At 39.1% G+C, this 18168-nt stretch overlaps 1 protein-coding gene across 2 annotated transcripts in view; it reads left to right on the forward strand.

Annotated features, from left to right (window-relative positions):
• The first annotated feature begins 10552 nt into the window (after positions 1 to 10552).
• The window catches only part of WARS2 (tryptophanyl tRNA synthetase 2, mitochondrial), a 41972-nt gene continuing 34356 nt past the window's right edge, over positions 10553 to 18168 (forward strand). For both annotated transcript variants that reach the window (XM_085324677.1, XM_085324679.1), the window contains exon 1: positions 10553 to 10682. In XM_085324677.1, coding sequence (XP_085180803.1) covers positions 10629 to 10682 — 54 coding nt within the window. In that variant the 5' untranslated portion in view covers positions 10553 to 10628. The remainder of the gene's footprint in view (positions 10683 to 18168) is intronic.

The following is an 18168-nucleotide window of genomic DNA, read 5'->3' on the forward strand; positions in this document are numbered from 1 at the left end:
GGCAGTAGCCTCTTTTGTCTAAGACATTATTAAACAAAGGGACATGTACTTGTTCCCTCATTTAGTGGGTATGGAGTGTAGCTAGCCCAGCTTCAGTGGGATTTATGGCTGTTTCTAAATCAAAGAGCTGCCTCTCAGTTCCCAGTATCACATTATTAATTGTATTATACCAGTACCTCAGTGTTTCAGTTGAGAATGCAACTTCATCATTCTAGATGCATCACTACTTTTAAAGGTTTTCTCTAGTGTCATTCTATGGAAGGGTTAAGATTTCTTCTCAAGAGAAAACTTTTTGTTGTGAAGAATAATGGAAGCAAATGACTATCCTACAAAATTATTAATGTAAAAGTATGGACAAGATTTGGATGTTTATGTTGATTGGATTTTAATAGATTACAGTTAGACTTTGTTGAATATGCTGTGAATTTAATTACCTGAACAATTTGAATTTCTATTAAATAAAATCTTGCCTATTTATTCCCTTGAATCACAATACTTGTTTTCTAAAATAATCACAACATTCCTACACTACAGCTTTTGCTAAATAAATGATGATGATTATCTTCAAATTTAATTATGTTTTTTTCTGTCATGGAATGTATGCTTTGGAGGCAAATAAAGATTCCGTAATTAAGGCAGAATTTTCAAAGTCAGTCATGCTTTATTGCTATTCTTTTCCAGCTTTGAAAAATACAGTGTATTCTCCTTCATTGGTAACAATAGTACAATATATAGTTTGATTACAAAAAAAAAGATATTTCAAAATTGCATTTGAATATATCAATTTGATTAGGAATTAAAATTAACAAAAACATAAGGCACTTAAAAATGGACCACTCATTGTTAGACCTCTTTTTGTGTTCTATCTTGCTAACAGAATAAAAAATCCAACCACCCAAGAGTATATGATGTAGGAGGCTGCCCAGCGAAAAGGGAGGGTGGAAAAATACCACATTTTCAGAGATGAAATACTTTATTATTCTCTGGCAAAAAAAAATGTTTCCTATTAGAACTATCAAATAGGAATTTCATTCCTTCTGTATTGAAGGGAGAGTCAAAGCGTTAATGGGAGAGAGCAGTAAAGAGTATTCCAACACAAAGTGGGCTAAAACCATTGCTAGCTCCCACATATGTGGCACTCATTGCAATTTTGCATAAAGACCTTATTTTACTGATTCTTGCAATTAACTGGTGTTTTCTTTCTGTAGTGTATGCCTGCGTTTTTCTCTCGGGCAGAGCCTGAAGGCTAGGCCATAGAAGACTGCCGTCCCTCCCCATGGCTGCCATCTTCCAGGGCTCTCCACGGCCAAGCGCTGCAGCAGGCTGTTTAGAGGTGGCTTTTCTTCATTCTTCCAAGCAGATCTGTGTTTGAGGATTCCTCACACTATAGGCAACCACCATCTCCATCCCCCCCTCCCCCCCCAGGTCACTGCCCCAGGACAACTGCAGTTTCTATTTCATTGAGAACAATGGATGATGGTGGCCAGTCTAAAAAGGAACAATTCTACATGGAAAAACAAAAACCAATGACAAAACAACTTTTAGTTACAAAAAATAACAGCAAGTATGGCCATTCATACTAAGCATCTGTGAGAAAAGCACCTATTGTGCCAGATCCTCCTAGCAAACAAGCTAAGAGGGAGGTGGGAACCAGAAAGTTTGTTTTCTGCACTGAAAGAGAACAAAGGAGCTCCCTCCTTTGAGGAAAGATGGAAAGTGGGCATGTGCAGAGGGCTGGCTCCAAGCTTGTCAGTAATGCAGGCAAAACTATTTTGCTGTCCCAGTGACAGGCGACTTCTGCCATGGAGAGGAGAAAAGAAGAAGAGCTGAGGCAGAGGGGTGAGGAGTTGAACTGCTGCTCCCACTACTAGCCTGGCACTACTGCCCTCTTGCCCAGCAAGACCTGGCACCCATTCAGTCTTCTGCCTTCCTCCCGAGCAGCACTCGGCCTGGCTGCCTGAGTCTGTGCCATAAGACAAGCAGGTAGCAGAAGTATGGGAATTTTGCCATTACCCCCACAAACCTGCTGCYTTCAGCAACTAATTATCCCACCCATATTAAGTGCCAGCCTGGCATACAAGGAAGCTGGACTGCCTGAGCCAWGGGAACTTGACATATTCACAGGATAAAGTATAGAAAGGAGCACTGAGGTGGAAGTCACATACAGAGGAATGCAAGGACAGGCAACAGGCTAAGAGAATGCAAACAAGGGGATGGTGTCTCCCCTTGATTATCTCTCCCAAGAAATATAARCGGTGGGAGGTGGCAAATTAGGAAGAATTTGGAGCACAGGAAGCAAAGAGTGTAAAATCTATTTCAGTAACTTTTCATTGCGCTGGTGAAACAAAGCGGCTGCAAATTCAGTTAAGTATCCACTAAACCATAGGTGCACTGTGTTCCCCAGATGGGAATGCAATAGCTGGAGCAGAGTCATGAATATGTATATAAAAAGTAAAATAATAATAAAAAAGAACATTGAAAATCCTTATTTGAGGATTTTATTTAATTTTATATTAATATATTTGAAAGTTTTCTTATAGATAGTTACAACATCTCTGCATTTTAGTTTAAATACTTCAGTCTTTTGGGTATCTAGAAATACTCCTGACTGTGCTGTATCTACATTTTTGAAAACTACTGATTTTGGTGATTTATGACAGACTGATTTTTAAAATTAACATCTGAAAATCAGTGGACTGTATATTAAACTGTATATTAAATGGAGTAAGAAAAGCAATTGACTGTTGAATCATTACCAGCTGAACAGGTTTTAAGCCTCTGATCTCAGGTTACTAATTAGTATTTTTATTAACCAGCTGGAAGAAAATATGAAAGCATGCTAGTAAAGTTTGAAGACGATGCACAACCTAGTGGGATGATAAACAACACCAGGGAACAGTTACAGACATCAAGATTGTTTGGAAGGAAGGGAAAGTCATTCAAGCACCATGTCTGAACACAAATAAATGAAAGRTAACATACCTGGACAAAAAAATGTAAGTCATGCTTAACAGGTTGAGAGACTATGGAAATCTCTGACACCGAAAATTAGGGAGATCATGCAGAAAGAACATGAATTCTCAGTGAAGCAGTAGCTAACAATATTCTCAGATATATAAACATATGTATTATTCTATCAATCTGCACATCACCTGCAAGCTTTCTTACCAATACTTATTTTTTTGCAGATGGTTGATTAGAGCAGACATATGACAATGAAGTTTACTGTAGGACTCTGGTACATTTTGGCGCTTATCCTGAATACAAAAGGTTGAAAATCTGAAAAGATTAAGACAGGAGCTACAATTGTAACTTAAAGTATGTAAAGTGTGTTTTATGACAGTTTTGGAAAACTCAGTCTATGCAGTTTGCTTAAGAAAAAATTAAAATGTATTTTCATTACAAGGGAAGTTTTTAGCTTAACAGGCAAAGAGGTTGTAAAATCTGAAACTGGAAAGTGAAATTACACCAATTCAAACTGCAACTAGGGCATATTTCGTAGGACTGAAAGGAAATGGAATAATTTATAAAAATATATGATGGGTTTTACCTCAATTAATTTTCAAAAGTGCCTCGTACTGAATGACCCCTGATTTAAATGTGATTTTGCAATCTTAAGAGCCATTAATATGTTCATGGATGTGGAAATACCACTACCAATTGGGAATATCTGAAGGAGGTTTTGTAGATGGGGAAATGACATGGAGAGATAAGGCCATCCTTGCTAGTAATGTTACCCAAAGTAAAAAAATAATCCGTAGACTATTATTTGAAGAGGTGTTTCCCTCTCAGAAATGAAGAATTACTGTTGCATACAACAAAAGCCTCTTCAGTGCCCATGAGGATTATGACTGGAGAACTGGCCCAGAGGATGATTTTCTTACATTATTTCCAAGATTTGTTCCAGGTTTGCTTCCACCAGACCTTTGGGTATCATAGTTTGAAAGAATTTGTGAATCTAGTGAATATCTTTTGGATGGTATTTGAACTGAATAAACATCAGTACCTAGAAGTTTTAAAAGGAGGGAGCTTATATGGAAGATAGGAAGGTCTGGGGGCAGCATCTTAGCTAATAAATTCCCTTCTTTCCAGAGCTAAATTCCTGTAAGGATATCAGATAATACGAGAAAGTACTGTATATCTGGCCTCCAAAGGTTCTTAAAACATCTTTTCTACCTTTTCCAGTCTTGCATTCTTTAAAGGCAGACAGATACGGATGACATGTCAGCACTAATTTTTTCTTTGTGAAATGTGTTAACATAACCACTTTTCTGCTTGTGGATTTCATTTAATTTATAGGTGATGAATATCTTCATTCTCCATTTCTATTAACAGTCCCTAAGAACATTATCTAAACAGCAATATCTGCATATAAAGCTGAATTTGAGATACAGAAGACATGAGTGATTAACAGCATTGCTTATTTAACACCTAAAAATATGTAAAGCATTTTATAGACATAGAATAAGATAGGTCTCTGCTKGGAACAATGACTGAAGGTCTCCTTAGACATCCAGGCTGGATTAACCACCGGAAATAATAGTAGATTTATGTTTTCTATTTACTGTAGTAAGCCAGAGTTGTCTATAAACTCCTTATTGCTGAAAACTAAAGGTGTGTGTCTGGAGAGGGCAAGCTTTTCCCCTTGATGTTCCAGGACATGGAAATACAATCCTTTCTCAGACACAGATGTTTGCAATAGAGAACTTTCACTCGGCTTTCTTCTGTTTTTAATCTGCTCAGGACAGGAAACACAGATTCAAAATGAATGTAAAGAACAGAGTCACCATTAACTGATGATAATACAAAAGAGCATGTAGGACACATTTCTTTTTCCCAACATAATAGGAGGGGAAAAAAAAAAGGTTTATAGACTTTAGAAGATTCTAAGCGTTTTTATTTCTGATTGGCTACCTTCATAGTGTTTTTCCATGGACTTCACAGAAGACAGTTCTCCGCAATACTATGATCCTATCAACAGTTTCAGCATGTAAAACATAACACTTCTTCATACTGTGTCCAGTTCTGGGCTCCCAGTACAAGAGAGACATGGAGCTACTGGAGAGAGTCCAGTGTAGGGCTACAAAGATGATCAGAGGGCTGGAGCATCTGCCCTACGAGGAACAGCTGTGAGAGCTGGGCCTGTTTAGCCTGGGGAAGAGAAGGCTTAGGAGGGGATCTTATCAATGTGTATAAGTACCGGAAGGGAGGGTGTCAAGGGTACGGGGACAAACTCTTTTCAGTTGCCTCGTGTGACAGGACAAGAGGCAATGGGCAGAAATTGAACCACAGGAAGTTCTGCCTTAATATGAGGGAGAATTTCTTCACTGTGAGAGTGACAAAGCACTGGAACAGGTTGCCCAGAGAGGTTGTAGAGTCTCCTTCTCTGGAGATCTTCAAGGCCTGCCTGGATGCAACCCTATCTAACATGCTCTAGGTGACCCTGCTGAGCGGGGAGGTTGGACTAGATGATCTCCAGAGGTCTCGTCCAACCTTACTGATTCTATGATTCTATGATTCTCTCTGCCAGATCCTCAGAGCTTTCAAATGACTATGTTGCCAAAGCTTCTTTGAACAGAAAGGCATGTTAAAATGATCAGAATTTTCTATACAATGTGTAAAATGAAACACGTAAAGAGTAATTGACTCATCCTCTTCAGCCAATCTTGCTAACCTGTAGACCCTCCAAGAYATCAAAGATGTGCCTTTAAATTATGCCAACATGTATGTCTCAAATGATGTTCTTTCTCTGTGGAAATATGAAGGGTTTGACTAGACTCTTTCCTATGCTTTTTGGTTGACTTTTCCAACTTCTCCTCTTAACTCTGTATTCTTCAGATTCTAGGTATCTTGTCTCCTTTCTCTGTTTTCTGGTTTGCCTAAATCTTTTTTTTTTTTTTTTAATTATTTTTCCCTTTCTCTTGCTTTTTCATTCAGCTATTCCCTTTCTAATGTCTCCCTTTATTTAAAAACGAATGGGAGTAACAATATTTACAGGGCAGTTTCTGCCAATGCATTTATCATGCTGTGTATAATAAATCCACTCTTTAATCTGTATCCATTTTGTCTATTTAGTCTACAAGCTACTTGGAACAGGGGCTGTCTCTTTGTGTGTGCTTCAACAATGCCTGGCACAAAGGGAACCCATTTTAGACCATACCTGAGCAATACTGTACCAAGCAACAGAAACAATTGTAATAAGAACTCTCTCTCCTCAAAGCTGCATTAAAAGAATCAGACCAAACACTCAGAAACTGAGAAGTGACAGCATGAAGTTTGTGACGCAGTTTTAACTCATTTCCTTCTCATCTTCTGTATATATATTATGATACTATCTCCAGTTATAAGATTGCATACTATCTTTTCTAAAGGATCTTTCTTCAGTGTTCATTAAAAAAACACCATTTTCTATACAAAGTAGTGTTCTAAAACTTCCTTACCACACAATTTTTCTACCATAAACCCTCTGCTGAACAGAAAATTGCTGAATAGAAAATTACTAATTTCCTCCTATATGTTTCTTTGTTAACTGTTATCAGATGATCTGAATGATTCATGAGTATTAGTGAAATTATTTTGACAATGCTGACTTGAATAGCTGTTACTGTATTTTAAAGATGGAAGCAAAAGCACAGAGATTAAGCATAAAATATAAAACACTCACTAATTTTATGTGCTCACCTTGACAGACATTTTTCAAGCTATTATATAACTATGTGTATACAGTATGTTAGAAGCACAATAGCAAAGATTGAGCTTTTATCTGGGAGTACATGGAACTGCTCTAATTTCTCAGATTAGGAACACAAATGTTTTAGTATGTATGATTAGACTAGCATCACACAAAAACTTTGTGACATTGCAAGTTATAAACCAGGTCTTCAGAATTTATTCAGCTTCTTTAACTTTTCTTTCTTTTTTACAATCTGCTGGCACTGCCTTCAAACAGCTTTTAATTTCTACAAGAAGTAAAGAAGTAAGGCATGGGAGACTGTGGGCGATAACCTATTACACATCCCTGACTAATTCCAAGCACCTTGTTCACACTGTAGATTAACTAAGGTTGGGTCCTGTGTAAAGCACTGCCTGTTAAAGACTTTACGAGAATGTAAGTTTTGTGGACTGTAGCCYAGTAATGGAGGGCCCTCTATCTTGACAAAGGAATCCCAAATTTTGGGTTCTGCTCCTAGCGCTATCATGCATTTTAACAAATGACTTACTGGAATATGCGTAAATCTTTCCTTAAATCATTACTTGACTATTTTCTGCAACTTTTTTCCTTGATTTTTCAATATCCTTTCCTAAGAGACTTTGGATACCCAAAATTGAGTCAGTATTTGCTGACCAGTATCCCAGTTTCCCACAGGGGACTCAAAAAAAGAGTTGCTGGCATTGAAATAGAGTTGTCCAACACAAATTCTAGACCTTTTGCAAAATCACTGCTTCCCGGGACATAGCCACTTGCCTTGCAGATATGGTCTAGAACTCCCGTTTCTAAATCAGTAACTTTGAATTTGTCTGTATTAAAACTAGAGAACCAAACTAGCCATACTCTGCCTGAGTTCTTATTCAGTTGTTACTGGTATTTTCCTAATTTGGGTTCAGAACAGATTCAGCACACATAAACAGTTTTGTATGGATCTACATTGAGTTTAGGGTAACAAGGGTAGGGGAAAAGTGTCTAGGAACAATTAATTAGAAAAGTCAGAAGACTTTTTGTAGCAGGGGACATCTCAGAGACCAGCAAATGTGACCAGTAAATCTTTCGCCTCTCMTAATTTGGACTTCTCTCAGGATGCCACCATCCTGTCTTTTCTGAGATTCTTAAAGCAATCTATTCCTATTCTCCTCCTCCTTGCATACACATCACTGTGCCTCTCTGCCTGCACCAAGAGCATTCCCTGCTTATTCTTCTGCCCCTGGCAGATTTACGTTACAGTAGTGGGCAGAGCATTTTTAAGAGTTACTGTAAACTAGTAAGTGGAATTTTTTGTTCAGATTGCGTTAGGGTTCAAAAGGCTTCAAAGTAATAATTCAGGCACAATGCTGGTTGAAGGAAAACGTAACAACTTGAACTCAAGTTTTTAGTTCATTTTCAGTTTAACTGTAAAGCATACTTTGTTTTAAGAGAGTGATTATCAGAATGGTCTGAGTGCTCACCATGTTTTTGATGTTATTTACAACTGTCAATATTTGTGTAAAGGGCATATTTAAATAGAAATCATTAAATACCTATTTCTGAATTATTGGTAACAGTGCTGAGTAGGGCCAAGCACAAATTACTGTAGAACTCTGCTGAAAAGTCTCCAATTCAAATTTGATAAATACTTTTGGAGAGCTGCCAGCTAGTCAGCCCTCAGTCTACTTACTATATGCTTTTCTGTATGTTTACTTAGAATTCTCTGTGGTACTGAACCAAAGATATTACAAAAATCTAAGCAGTATTGCCTTTATACTGTTATATTTCTTAACTCAAATTCTAATAAACTCAAAAATTAAATTTAGGTTTCTTTGAGAAAATTATTTCCCTCATTATTTTTAAGTAGCATTATCTATACCTTCATTCTTTAGTCTTTTCTCTCTGAATCACACATAGCTTCTTTCCTCATCATTTTGCCTAAAAACAATGTCTGACCTACTAATTTATATTAACATAAAAATATTTATACTTAGTAGATGCTTTGAAGATTTATCCTTGGTAATTACATACTGGAAAAGAATTTGTTTTTAAATTCTTCACAACTGAAAAACTGTCTTCGTACTTCCTTTCTACATTATCTTATTTTCTTTACAACTTTTTGAAACTAAGTTTATATTCCATTTCCCTTTTCAGCCTTCTCTTCTTCACTGCATTAGTTTAAGATGACCCTACCTGTTCCAGTTACTCTTTAACTAAGAACTGTTCTAATTGTGAGACACAGACTAATGCATAAGTACACCCTTCCCACCACTGGTAATGTCACACGATGCTCCACTCAAAGTACATCTTCAGTCTCACATTAGTGGAGCAACCACAAGCTCATGTCTATTATTTTTTGCCTGTCTTGGTCTTACGACTGGAAAATCTCAAAAAATAGCACCTGGACTTTCCCTTTTTTCAGCTTCTTCCCTATAATTCAAGCAGCCTCACGTTTTTTTACCTAATTATGTTCTTGAATATGGCTGACACTTTTTTGCTGAAACATGAAAYTTCATAAAAATTTCAACCTAAGATGGACACCATGCATGGAAGTTTTCAGCCCAAATTATTAACAATGCCAATAACAATATTTATAGTGATGATGTAGATGTTGGAAAAAAATCGTGTACAATTTCTGGATTAAAGTTAAAATTGTTATTGACTGTGCAAAGTAGATTTTTTACAATTGGTATTATAGTATAATCTAGGGAACTTAATGTAGATTAGACTCCAATGTACTAAGCACTGTAAATATACAGAGGTTTGAAAACTAAAAATTATTATTAACCAATGCATCAAAGTGAAAATAATTAACTAGTTTCCTAAATGTTAAGTTTTATCTATTAAAATTAGGTTAAGATTTTACAGTTAGGAACATTTTATGGTAATGTTCTCAGGGACGGGGTTTGAATTAATCTTGCTCAGTATTGTTGCCTACTGGAAATAATCACCAATATACTGTGTACTGTCACTGAAAAAGATCTACAACTGCATCTTCTTTACTGACCACTGGTTTCAGATTCTACAAATAATGCAGTAATAGATTCCCACAGTCACTGCCACAGATGTTTTCAACCCTGCAAATGATTCCCAGTTTACAACACCTGAAAATTAGTAACAAATATTTTGTGGCTTCCCACCCTGGGAGTTAAATTTATGTCTAGATAGAAACTGGGAATCCTCTCTGGGAGACCAGTCAGGAAAGGTTGAGGTATGAAGTCTTCACAAACATGCTAAACTTTATTTTTTAATTTCAGTGTTAACTATTTGTTTTGGTTCTATTTTCTGGTGCACTAGAAGGGATATGCACGCAGATGCAGACTGGAACTGGGGGAATGGTGGTGGATTGCTGTGTGATAGGTTAAAGCCAAAGGGAGCTGTTCAAGAGGGGTCTCTGCAAATAAAATGAGCTTTTTATGTACAGCTTCAAGTGGCGCAAATTCAGGGCAGAGAGAAGGCTTCTGCAGGATTTAAYTTTAGATAACTTGATGAAGAGGGATAAATGAGATGGGCAAAGTTGGGGGGTGGGCGGATTTCTCAGCAAGACCAGGGTGTGGGGCAGGAGTCGGTGCCCTGAGGGGAATAGGACAAGGAGTCAGAGASACGCTGGAGCTTTGGCAGGGAACTGCGACCACAGGGGAAGAGACACAGCCAAGATGGGTAGGTGGTSTGATGGGCAACCTGCGCATCAGGCAGGGAACTGTGCGAAAGAGGCCCCGACCTTCCGCGCGGCGCGACCGTGACCACGGCGATAACAGCCGCCCCGCGACGCCCCACGCGAGCGCCGGCAGCGCTCTCGCGTCACGTGATCCCGCCCGCCCCCTCCCTCAGCGGTGCGCGCGCGCATTCTGGAGCGCCATGAGCCGCTGGTCCCTCTTATGCGCATGCGCGGGCTCTTCCGGCCCTCTCTCCCCGTTCTCTTCCCCCCTGGCCCCTCTCCACCTTTGCCATGGCGACACCGGGTGGCATGATCCGGGCCTTGCACCGCAGGACCCTCGGCCAGGTAACCGGCCCAGGACGCTTCCCCACTCCCGCGGGGCCTTCCCCGGTCTCTCCGGCCCGGGCTGAGTTCCGCACTGCCGGCGAGGCCGGCCCGGACGTCGCACCGCCCTCGTGCCGCGGAGCCGCGCCGCGCATGCGCGGTAGCTGCGCCGGGGGGGGGTGGCGGGGCCGGTCGGGAGGGTTCAGGCCCGGTTCCCCCCTCTCCCTACTCCCCCTCCACCGGGCGCGGCGCGGCCCAGGCCGAGGCCTGCCGGGAAAGGGAAGGGCTGCTACGAGCGCTCTGCAGGGCCGAGGAGATCCCCGAGGAAGCCCATGCTGGGAGATCACTGACATAGCCCTATCGTGGCTGACGGGTTACAGATCAGTGTTGTGGTTCGGTGCAGGTGTTAGGAGAACTGGGTGCTTCTGGGGCTCTGTGCCCTCTTGGAAGCTAATTAAGGTGGTGGTAGGGTGCGAGTCTGTGCGGCAGTGGCTGCTCTTGACCGGCTGCAGGTGTGGGTGCGTGCTKTCCTTGTGAAGTGTCCTAGCAGATAATATGCATGTCTTGCAAAGATGTCTCTAAAGCACTCCTCCTTTAAATACAAAAATGTTTCTATCCACTTATGTTTCCTACTATTCATGGTGGCTCTTTGGGATCTGTTCAGTATCCTTCTAGGACTCCAGCTATTCTCCTGACTTCGCTCCTCTAGTAAAGGCTTTTATGCTATTCTAGTCAGAATTGAAATCCACTTCGAGCAGACTTTGTCCCATTACATCTTTRTATTCCTTCTGATATGAATTTTTTTGCCAGCTTTAAGTCACCTGTCAGATCAAGATTACTCATCAGATGCTTTGTCACTAGGTTACTGTTACCTGAAGTCCTTTGGATGTAGTAGATACCTGAGAATATACTTCCTTGATACTATTCTTTGTATGTTTTAATTTAAAAAATAAAGAGGCCAAAAGTCAGTGTCATATAACTCCATGTCATTAAGAACCTAGCACTTATATTTTAAATTTCCTAAATTTTCTGTGATTTTAGATTTGCAAGTCTGATATGCTGTGGACTTCTGTCACTTTACTCTTAGTTTATGTGCCCTCTTATGGCTGTSTTGAAAGAATTGCACTCTAATAAGAAGAAAATGTTGGTTTCCTGATTTTTAGCTGTTCCTGTGGCCTGACTGCACTTCAAAGTAACTATTACGATGTACAGCTTGGAACAAGTCATATATTTGTTGTGTGCTAATGAGGAATATTCAAACTTCAAGCTAGAAATGTGTTTATGTTCAATCTTAAGTAGTAAGATTCACTGCTATGTTCACTGCTATRCTTAAAGTTGTGGTCTTTTAAATATTTGACAATGCAGTCATATTGTGACAAGATGCAGTTTCTGTGATTTCAGCTGTGTTTTACTGGAGGGCGCAGTTCATCATTATGCTGGATTTATCATGCTGTGGAGAGGTCCTGTCTTTTGTATTGTGCCTATTTCTAGCCTACAACTGGAATGTGTAGTCATAATTTACGTGGTTGAGAAGAAAATAACATTTTATTGGAGAGAGATCTATATTTTGGGGTACTTGACTTTTAGGAGCGTATTTTCAACTACTTTGATTTACTGTCCTTCATTAGTCTCTAAGCCAAGGTTATGGGAACTCACTTCATCATGTTTGTTTCTTTGATAGGACACTTAAAATGGCCTTTAACAGATCTGAGACRTACTGAAGGATGGTTTACTGTTGATGTTGTCCCAGCCAAGTAGAAGATGGATGAGGTCTTGTTTTTGGTTATAGTCTCCATCTCTGGATGGCTTTCCAGGCTTCCAGAAGGAGGCCTATTTTGGATGTTGTTTGAAATCCAGAGGATGTCTGGAGTCTTTGGCACTGTTTTTGTCTTCCAATAGCAAAGCAATTGCACTCATTGTAATAGTATTGTAACATCTGTTCCTGTTCTTAGAACTGTTCTTCCTGAGRGTAGCTTTCCATGGAAACATGGACCTCTTCCTCTCATTTAGCTGCTCTTTCTCCTAYTTTTATCTTCTATCTTTGAGTAAGCCTTTCCTGTCCTTGCACTTTATCTAGTGCAATGGCTGTGTTGCAGTTGCTAAGCTGTAAGCTTTGATGCTCTGCAGTCCTCATCTCTGTCCACCGCTATAGGCATCTACTTTATTGGGAAATTAATTCTCTTTTGACTTTGCATGATGTTGAACTATATCTTCCAGTCACAAGGTGTTTTATGTTTTTCCTTCCTCTTTGGTGCTAGTGTTTTGCCTTTTTTTTTTTTTTTTTTTTTTTTTTTTTTTTTTTTTTTTTTTTTTTTTTTTTTTTTTTTTTTTTTTTTTTTTTTTTTTGGATTCAATGGTGGACTTGATGTAATGAAATTCCTGGCAGTGACTCAGTGTTCAGGTCATGCAGAGAGAAGATTGTTTTGAGTCGCACAGGCCTAAGGATGCCTACTTCTACATTTCAATGAATACTGTGTAGAAAAGGTCCCTGCTGAATATTTGGTCAAGACCATTGCAAGTACAAGACACTCTAATTCAAGAAATCTAAGCCAACACCTTGGCAGTCTTAGCAGCTCATTTAGAAGCATACCTGTTTCTTTACTTGAGTTAATAGCTGAAAAAAAGCCACAAGGTAGGTCCCTCGGTAAAGCCAGTTAGCGAAACAGCACCCTAGTTTGTGACCAGAGTCAAGATGTATGATATTTACTGCTTCTTCATCTCTTGTAATAACCTAACGGGTCTTATGGCCAAAGTTAGACTTGTCTGGCATGTTTTGCTCTGAACAAATCCATGTGTGTTTTTAATTCCAGTTACCTTCTAAGCAATTACTGAGATGTTTTGCTCACTGAGCATTGATGCTAAGCAAACTAGCTCCCAGACTGCTGCTCCTTTGCTTTCTTTCAAAGACAGGAATGACATTTGTCCTTTKTTGGTCTTTTGTTACTTTGCTAGGCCTCTGAACCTCAGATTCTGGCCAGTATTGTCAGTATGTTAAGGAAAGATCTTCAGACTGGGTGGATATGATGACATTCGATTCATACTATGATTACATACTGCTCTTGTTTTCAGGCTGCCTGATGTGCCATTCTTACTGTGCTAGTTGTGTTAATGACTGGGCACATTTGATACTTTTAAATGAAGGTTGCTGCAAAAATACCATTAAAGATTAAGCAACAAAAAAATGAATTGTTTTGGAGGGAACCATTAACATATTTTTCCCAGTTTTTCAAGATTAAATTTGCAATCGTTAGCTATAGTTAGTTACCATATGGATTATGTTGGACAAAGGAGGTAGCTGAAATCATCAGGCCTAATCTTTAAGGATTTCAAAGATTGGCATTGAAACTGTGGTGGAAGAGAGAGCTCAATTTTTGGTATCATTCAGCTGTTATAAATAATAGCAAGCTATTTGAAGGCATCTGTGTTCTCAGCTTGATTTTATTGCTGTCACATTGGGGTCACTTCATTAACCATTAATGAAATGAGGCGCCAGATGCACGTAACAAGCTGTGCTTGTACACAGGTTACTACAGCAGGTCAGCTTCAGAACAGCCCTCCAGGCATTTGTGTACTGAGACTGATGGATGAGCAGAGAAATTCTAAGTGCCTGTCTTGGATTTATGGTTGGAATAGTTCCTGGTGTAGCATCTCTTTCTTCTAGAGAGCATGAAGGTTGGGATAGTGGAGTGCCTTCTACTGAGAGTGAAGTTGGAAATGCAAATAACTATTTGATTGCAGAGAGCCATGCTGTTTCCTGGTGTCTAGTATGGGGTTGTTTAATACATTATAATTCACAGGGCTTTTAAGAAGGGTCTAAGTGGTGTAGGAAATGCTTTCCAAGGAAAAGTAGCCTCTATGTGGATTCTTGCATAGGAATTGGTAACTAGTTTTTGGTTTTCTTTAATTTCCTGGTTTCCCATTTTTCCTGAATTTTCTTTTTTGATTGTTTTCAGGCACAGATACTCAAGCTTGCTGAGTTACCGAGCCCTTCCTGAAATTGGTGGGATTTAGCAACAAAGTGTTCCAGCCTTTGCCTTAGGTCTTTAGTCTCTCGTTTCAAATCTTGGAAAGAAAGTGTTTTCCTAATCAGTCATTGATTTTTAATTTTAATCACTAAGTAACTGGTGTTTGATCCTTTAGGGTAACTGACTTACTTTTATTTAAAGCTTTGGAGGTGTTCTTTATCCCAGAAGTAGGCCATCTGCTTGTTTATTTTCAGAGGTAACAGGAAGTTAGTGTGCAGTGAGAGAATATACATTTGTTGAGTCTTCCCTGGTTTTGTCAGAACTCATATTTCCACATAGAGTTATTAGAAGCTCCAGTTGGAGAGAACCTCTCCTAATCAGTCTTGCCTAATGCTTTGTCTGTAGTGGATTTTGGATACTGTTGTAGCTGCACAGGAGAGATACCCCATTGTAGACAGAAATGAAGGATCTTTGAGGCGTGAACTGGCCCTATTCCTTTCCACAGAGTTCTAACAATGAAGTCTGGCAAACATAGATTGTTTTAGCAGGAGACAGCCCTTTATTCTGGTGTCTTGGCAGGGCTTGGATAGAATCCCATCGTTCTTTCCTCCTGTGGCCCTTGCTTTGAGTTTCTTGGCTGAGCTGGAGGGACTTCTGTTCTTATTAACTTGTTTTTGTAAAGTGAGTTCGGTGAAAGATGCTACACTGTCAATCCTGGATGTTGAAGTTCTGTCTAAATATCTGTGCGTATGTTGAACATACTGTGAATTGCACTGTCTGTAGTGGATTGCCTGTGGCTCTAGACCACAAACTGGGGGTCCTGTTTTAATGCTGTTTAATTGACAGATAGAGTTTCCATTTACTAACATGGCAAGTGCTATTCTTGACATTCAACAATTAGTTTTTCCATGACACAAATTGTGGTTTGTCCTGGGACTCTAGAGTTAGATGAACAARCATTTTGTGGAGTTGACTCAAGTTACAGTAGGATCAAAAGTTGAAGTGTAAAAAACCACTAAACATTAAGTCAGTTAAGTTACCTTGGATTTTTTTTCCTCTGCTGAGCCTCTGAATAATGAATTGAAACTGTTGGTTACTCAGGCCCTTGACAGTTACTAACTGTGATGATACCATTTGCATAGTCCCCGACTTGGAAAAATCTTTTAGCAGGCTTTATCATTTTCTGTTACATCATTTTCCGTTATATCACATAAATCTATGCATCCACAGAACAAGATGAAATATAGTCTTGTCCCCAGAGATTCCACCTTGAAAGTATGCTGAAGTTCTTACTGTAAGGGGGAAGATGTATGGATTTAAATGTATAACTGAATATAAATATATATACACATATATGTAAAATGTATATAAAATATGTATTTTTTATATTTTTCATTTATATCTATTTAWTAATTTCCCTCCTCCTTGTGCTGGAATCTAATGGTGCCTTGCAGAAAAGGTTTTTAACTTTTAGTTTTTCAAATTCTGCTAGGACTTGCTTCCACTGCTTGAAGCTGTCACAAGGAGTAGAATGGTGAAGTTGGCTTGATAGTTTCAGTGATGTCTGAATGAAAAATCAGTGTTGTGTATAGGGACCACTGGCAAGAGTTTCCTCAGTTTTCACGGTATTGCACGTAGTTGCATTACGAACTGCTTACTGGTGTTTCCGTATACTGATGTTACTTCCATAACCAAGCTAATAGTACCTTMCTATGCTCAATTCATATTTAGTAAGCACTTTCATAATTGTAGAGACTAGGAATTTTATATTACCTAGCTTATAGACAATGGTCTTGGAATCTTACAGTATGTATTAGAAGGTACTTTTGCCTTCCAGTGCTTTTCCCTTGAACATTCGAAGTGGGTGAGTCCACCTAGTTCACCTAGGAGCTGGTATATTTTTTTGGAGCTTCTAGTTTTCACATGCAGTTTTGCTTAGGGTACCTTTCTCCCTTTTGGAGTGATTTAGGTGATTTTTRTGAAAATTCAAATGTACTGTAGGCTGGTTTGAGTGGACTGTCACTATTTCAGTTGCTGTGCAGAAATATCCCAGGGTCAGCTAGAGACACATTTCCATGTTTGAGACTCAAAGCTTGTGCATAACTCTTCTAGTTCCCAGAACTATTTGGAAGCTAAAGTGAGACGAGATGGTACATGAATTTCCAATTTGCCTGATGCTGTATTGAATATTGTAGTCTCGAGTCTAGTCAGTATAGTYTTCTCACTGACAATCAAACATTATACATTTGTTGTCTTATTATTGTCTTCACAATATGGATGCTGAGCTGTTRTTCTCATTTGGAAGGTTGTTGGCTAATATTAAAAAAAAAAAATCAATTGCTAGCATCTTTCCAACTTCCAGGCTTGTGCTCATCTATTCCTTTTTGCCAGGTGCATAGTTCTGACCTTGAAATCTGCCTTGTATCTATGCCTTGGAAAAGATGCATCAACATTTCCACATTAATAAGAGACTTAAGGCTTCTTAATGATTTAACAGAAGATTTGTGTAGCATCCATTTCTGTCACTTGCTCTTGCACTCTTAGATACTCTAGTGTTCTTATCCTTTGCCAGCTGGATTTCTAAATGTCCTATACTGAGCTTACCCAGCAAGAGAAACGGTTCTTTGCAGAGATTGTTCTTTAATCCTGGAAGGTCTCATGGGAATTCCCTTTTCTGCTTATCAGCTTTTTTTTTTTTTTTTTTTTTTTACCTCAGAAAAGAAATAGAGGCAGCTGCAAACTTTTGATGACAGAACCACATTAGTGCTATCTTGCCTAAATATAATCTCTTTATAGCCACATCAAAGTTTCTTTCAAAGGTGGTCTTTGACTTCTGCTTGAATTGGGTTATCCATTTGCAAATATTTTTCTTGAAACCACATACTTGCCAAGATGTGGGAAGGCTGTACTTATTAGGCATCCATAGGGTGCTTTCCTTTTGCACAGAAGGACAAAAGTTTCAGACATTTCAAAGCCCCTTTGTTGCTTATGCAAAGGGAATGAAGGGTTCAGCCTTCTGAATTCCTGACGAAATCTCATTTTGCATCTCCACTGGCAACAAATTAGACCATGTGATTGCTGTCACCAAGAATGAGTATGCGTTTTGCTAGCTGTATACTTTTACTGTATTTTTCTGGAAAACATCCATATTTGAGATCTTTGCAGAATTATAGCAATGTCAGCACTTTGCATGTTCACTGAGCATTAAGCCATGTCAGAGCAGCCAGAGGTGATGTCCCTTGCTTCAGAGRCATGTTGTTACAGTTAACCATCAAATAGGCCTTAAGTTCCTGTGCAGCATTGATTGTAAGTCTCCGGTAGAATATACAAGTACTCAAAGAAAAGTGGTGGGTTATGTATCCCTGGGACAAATGCAGTGCTAACATTCCACTTCTTTTACACTGCTGTACTCCAAAGAATGCATCCAAATTGAGAGTTGGTAATTTGCCTGGGGCCCTCTGGGCCAGTTTGAGTAATATAGGTAAGTCGATAAAGGCAGATCTCATCTTTAAAATAAAGCAGCGTCCAACAGGAACTAGCGA

Source organism: Rhea americana, unplaced genomic scaffold, assembly GCF_003343005.1.
Source record: "Rhea americana isolate MKP2758 unplaced genomic scaffold, rheAme1 scaffold_92, whole genome shotgun sequence".
In the NCBI taxonomy this organism is placed as follows: Eukaryota; Metazoa; Chordata; class Aves; order Rheiformes; family Rheidae; genus Rhea; species Rhea americana.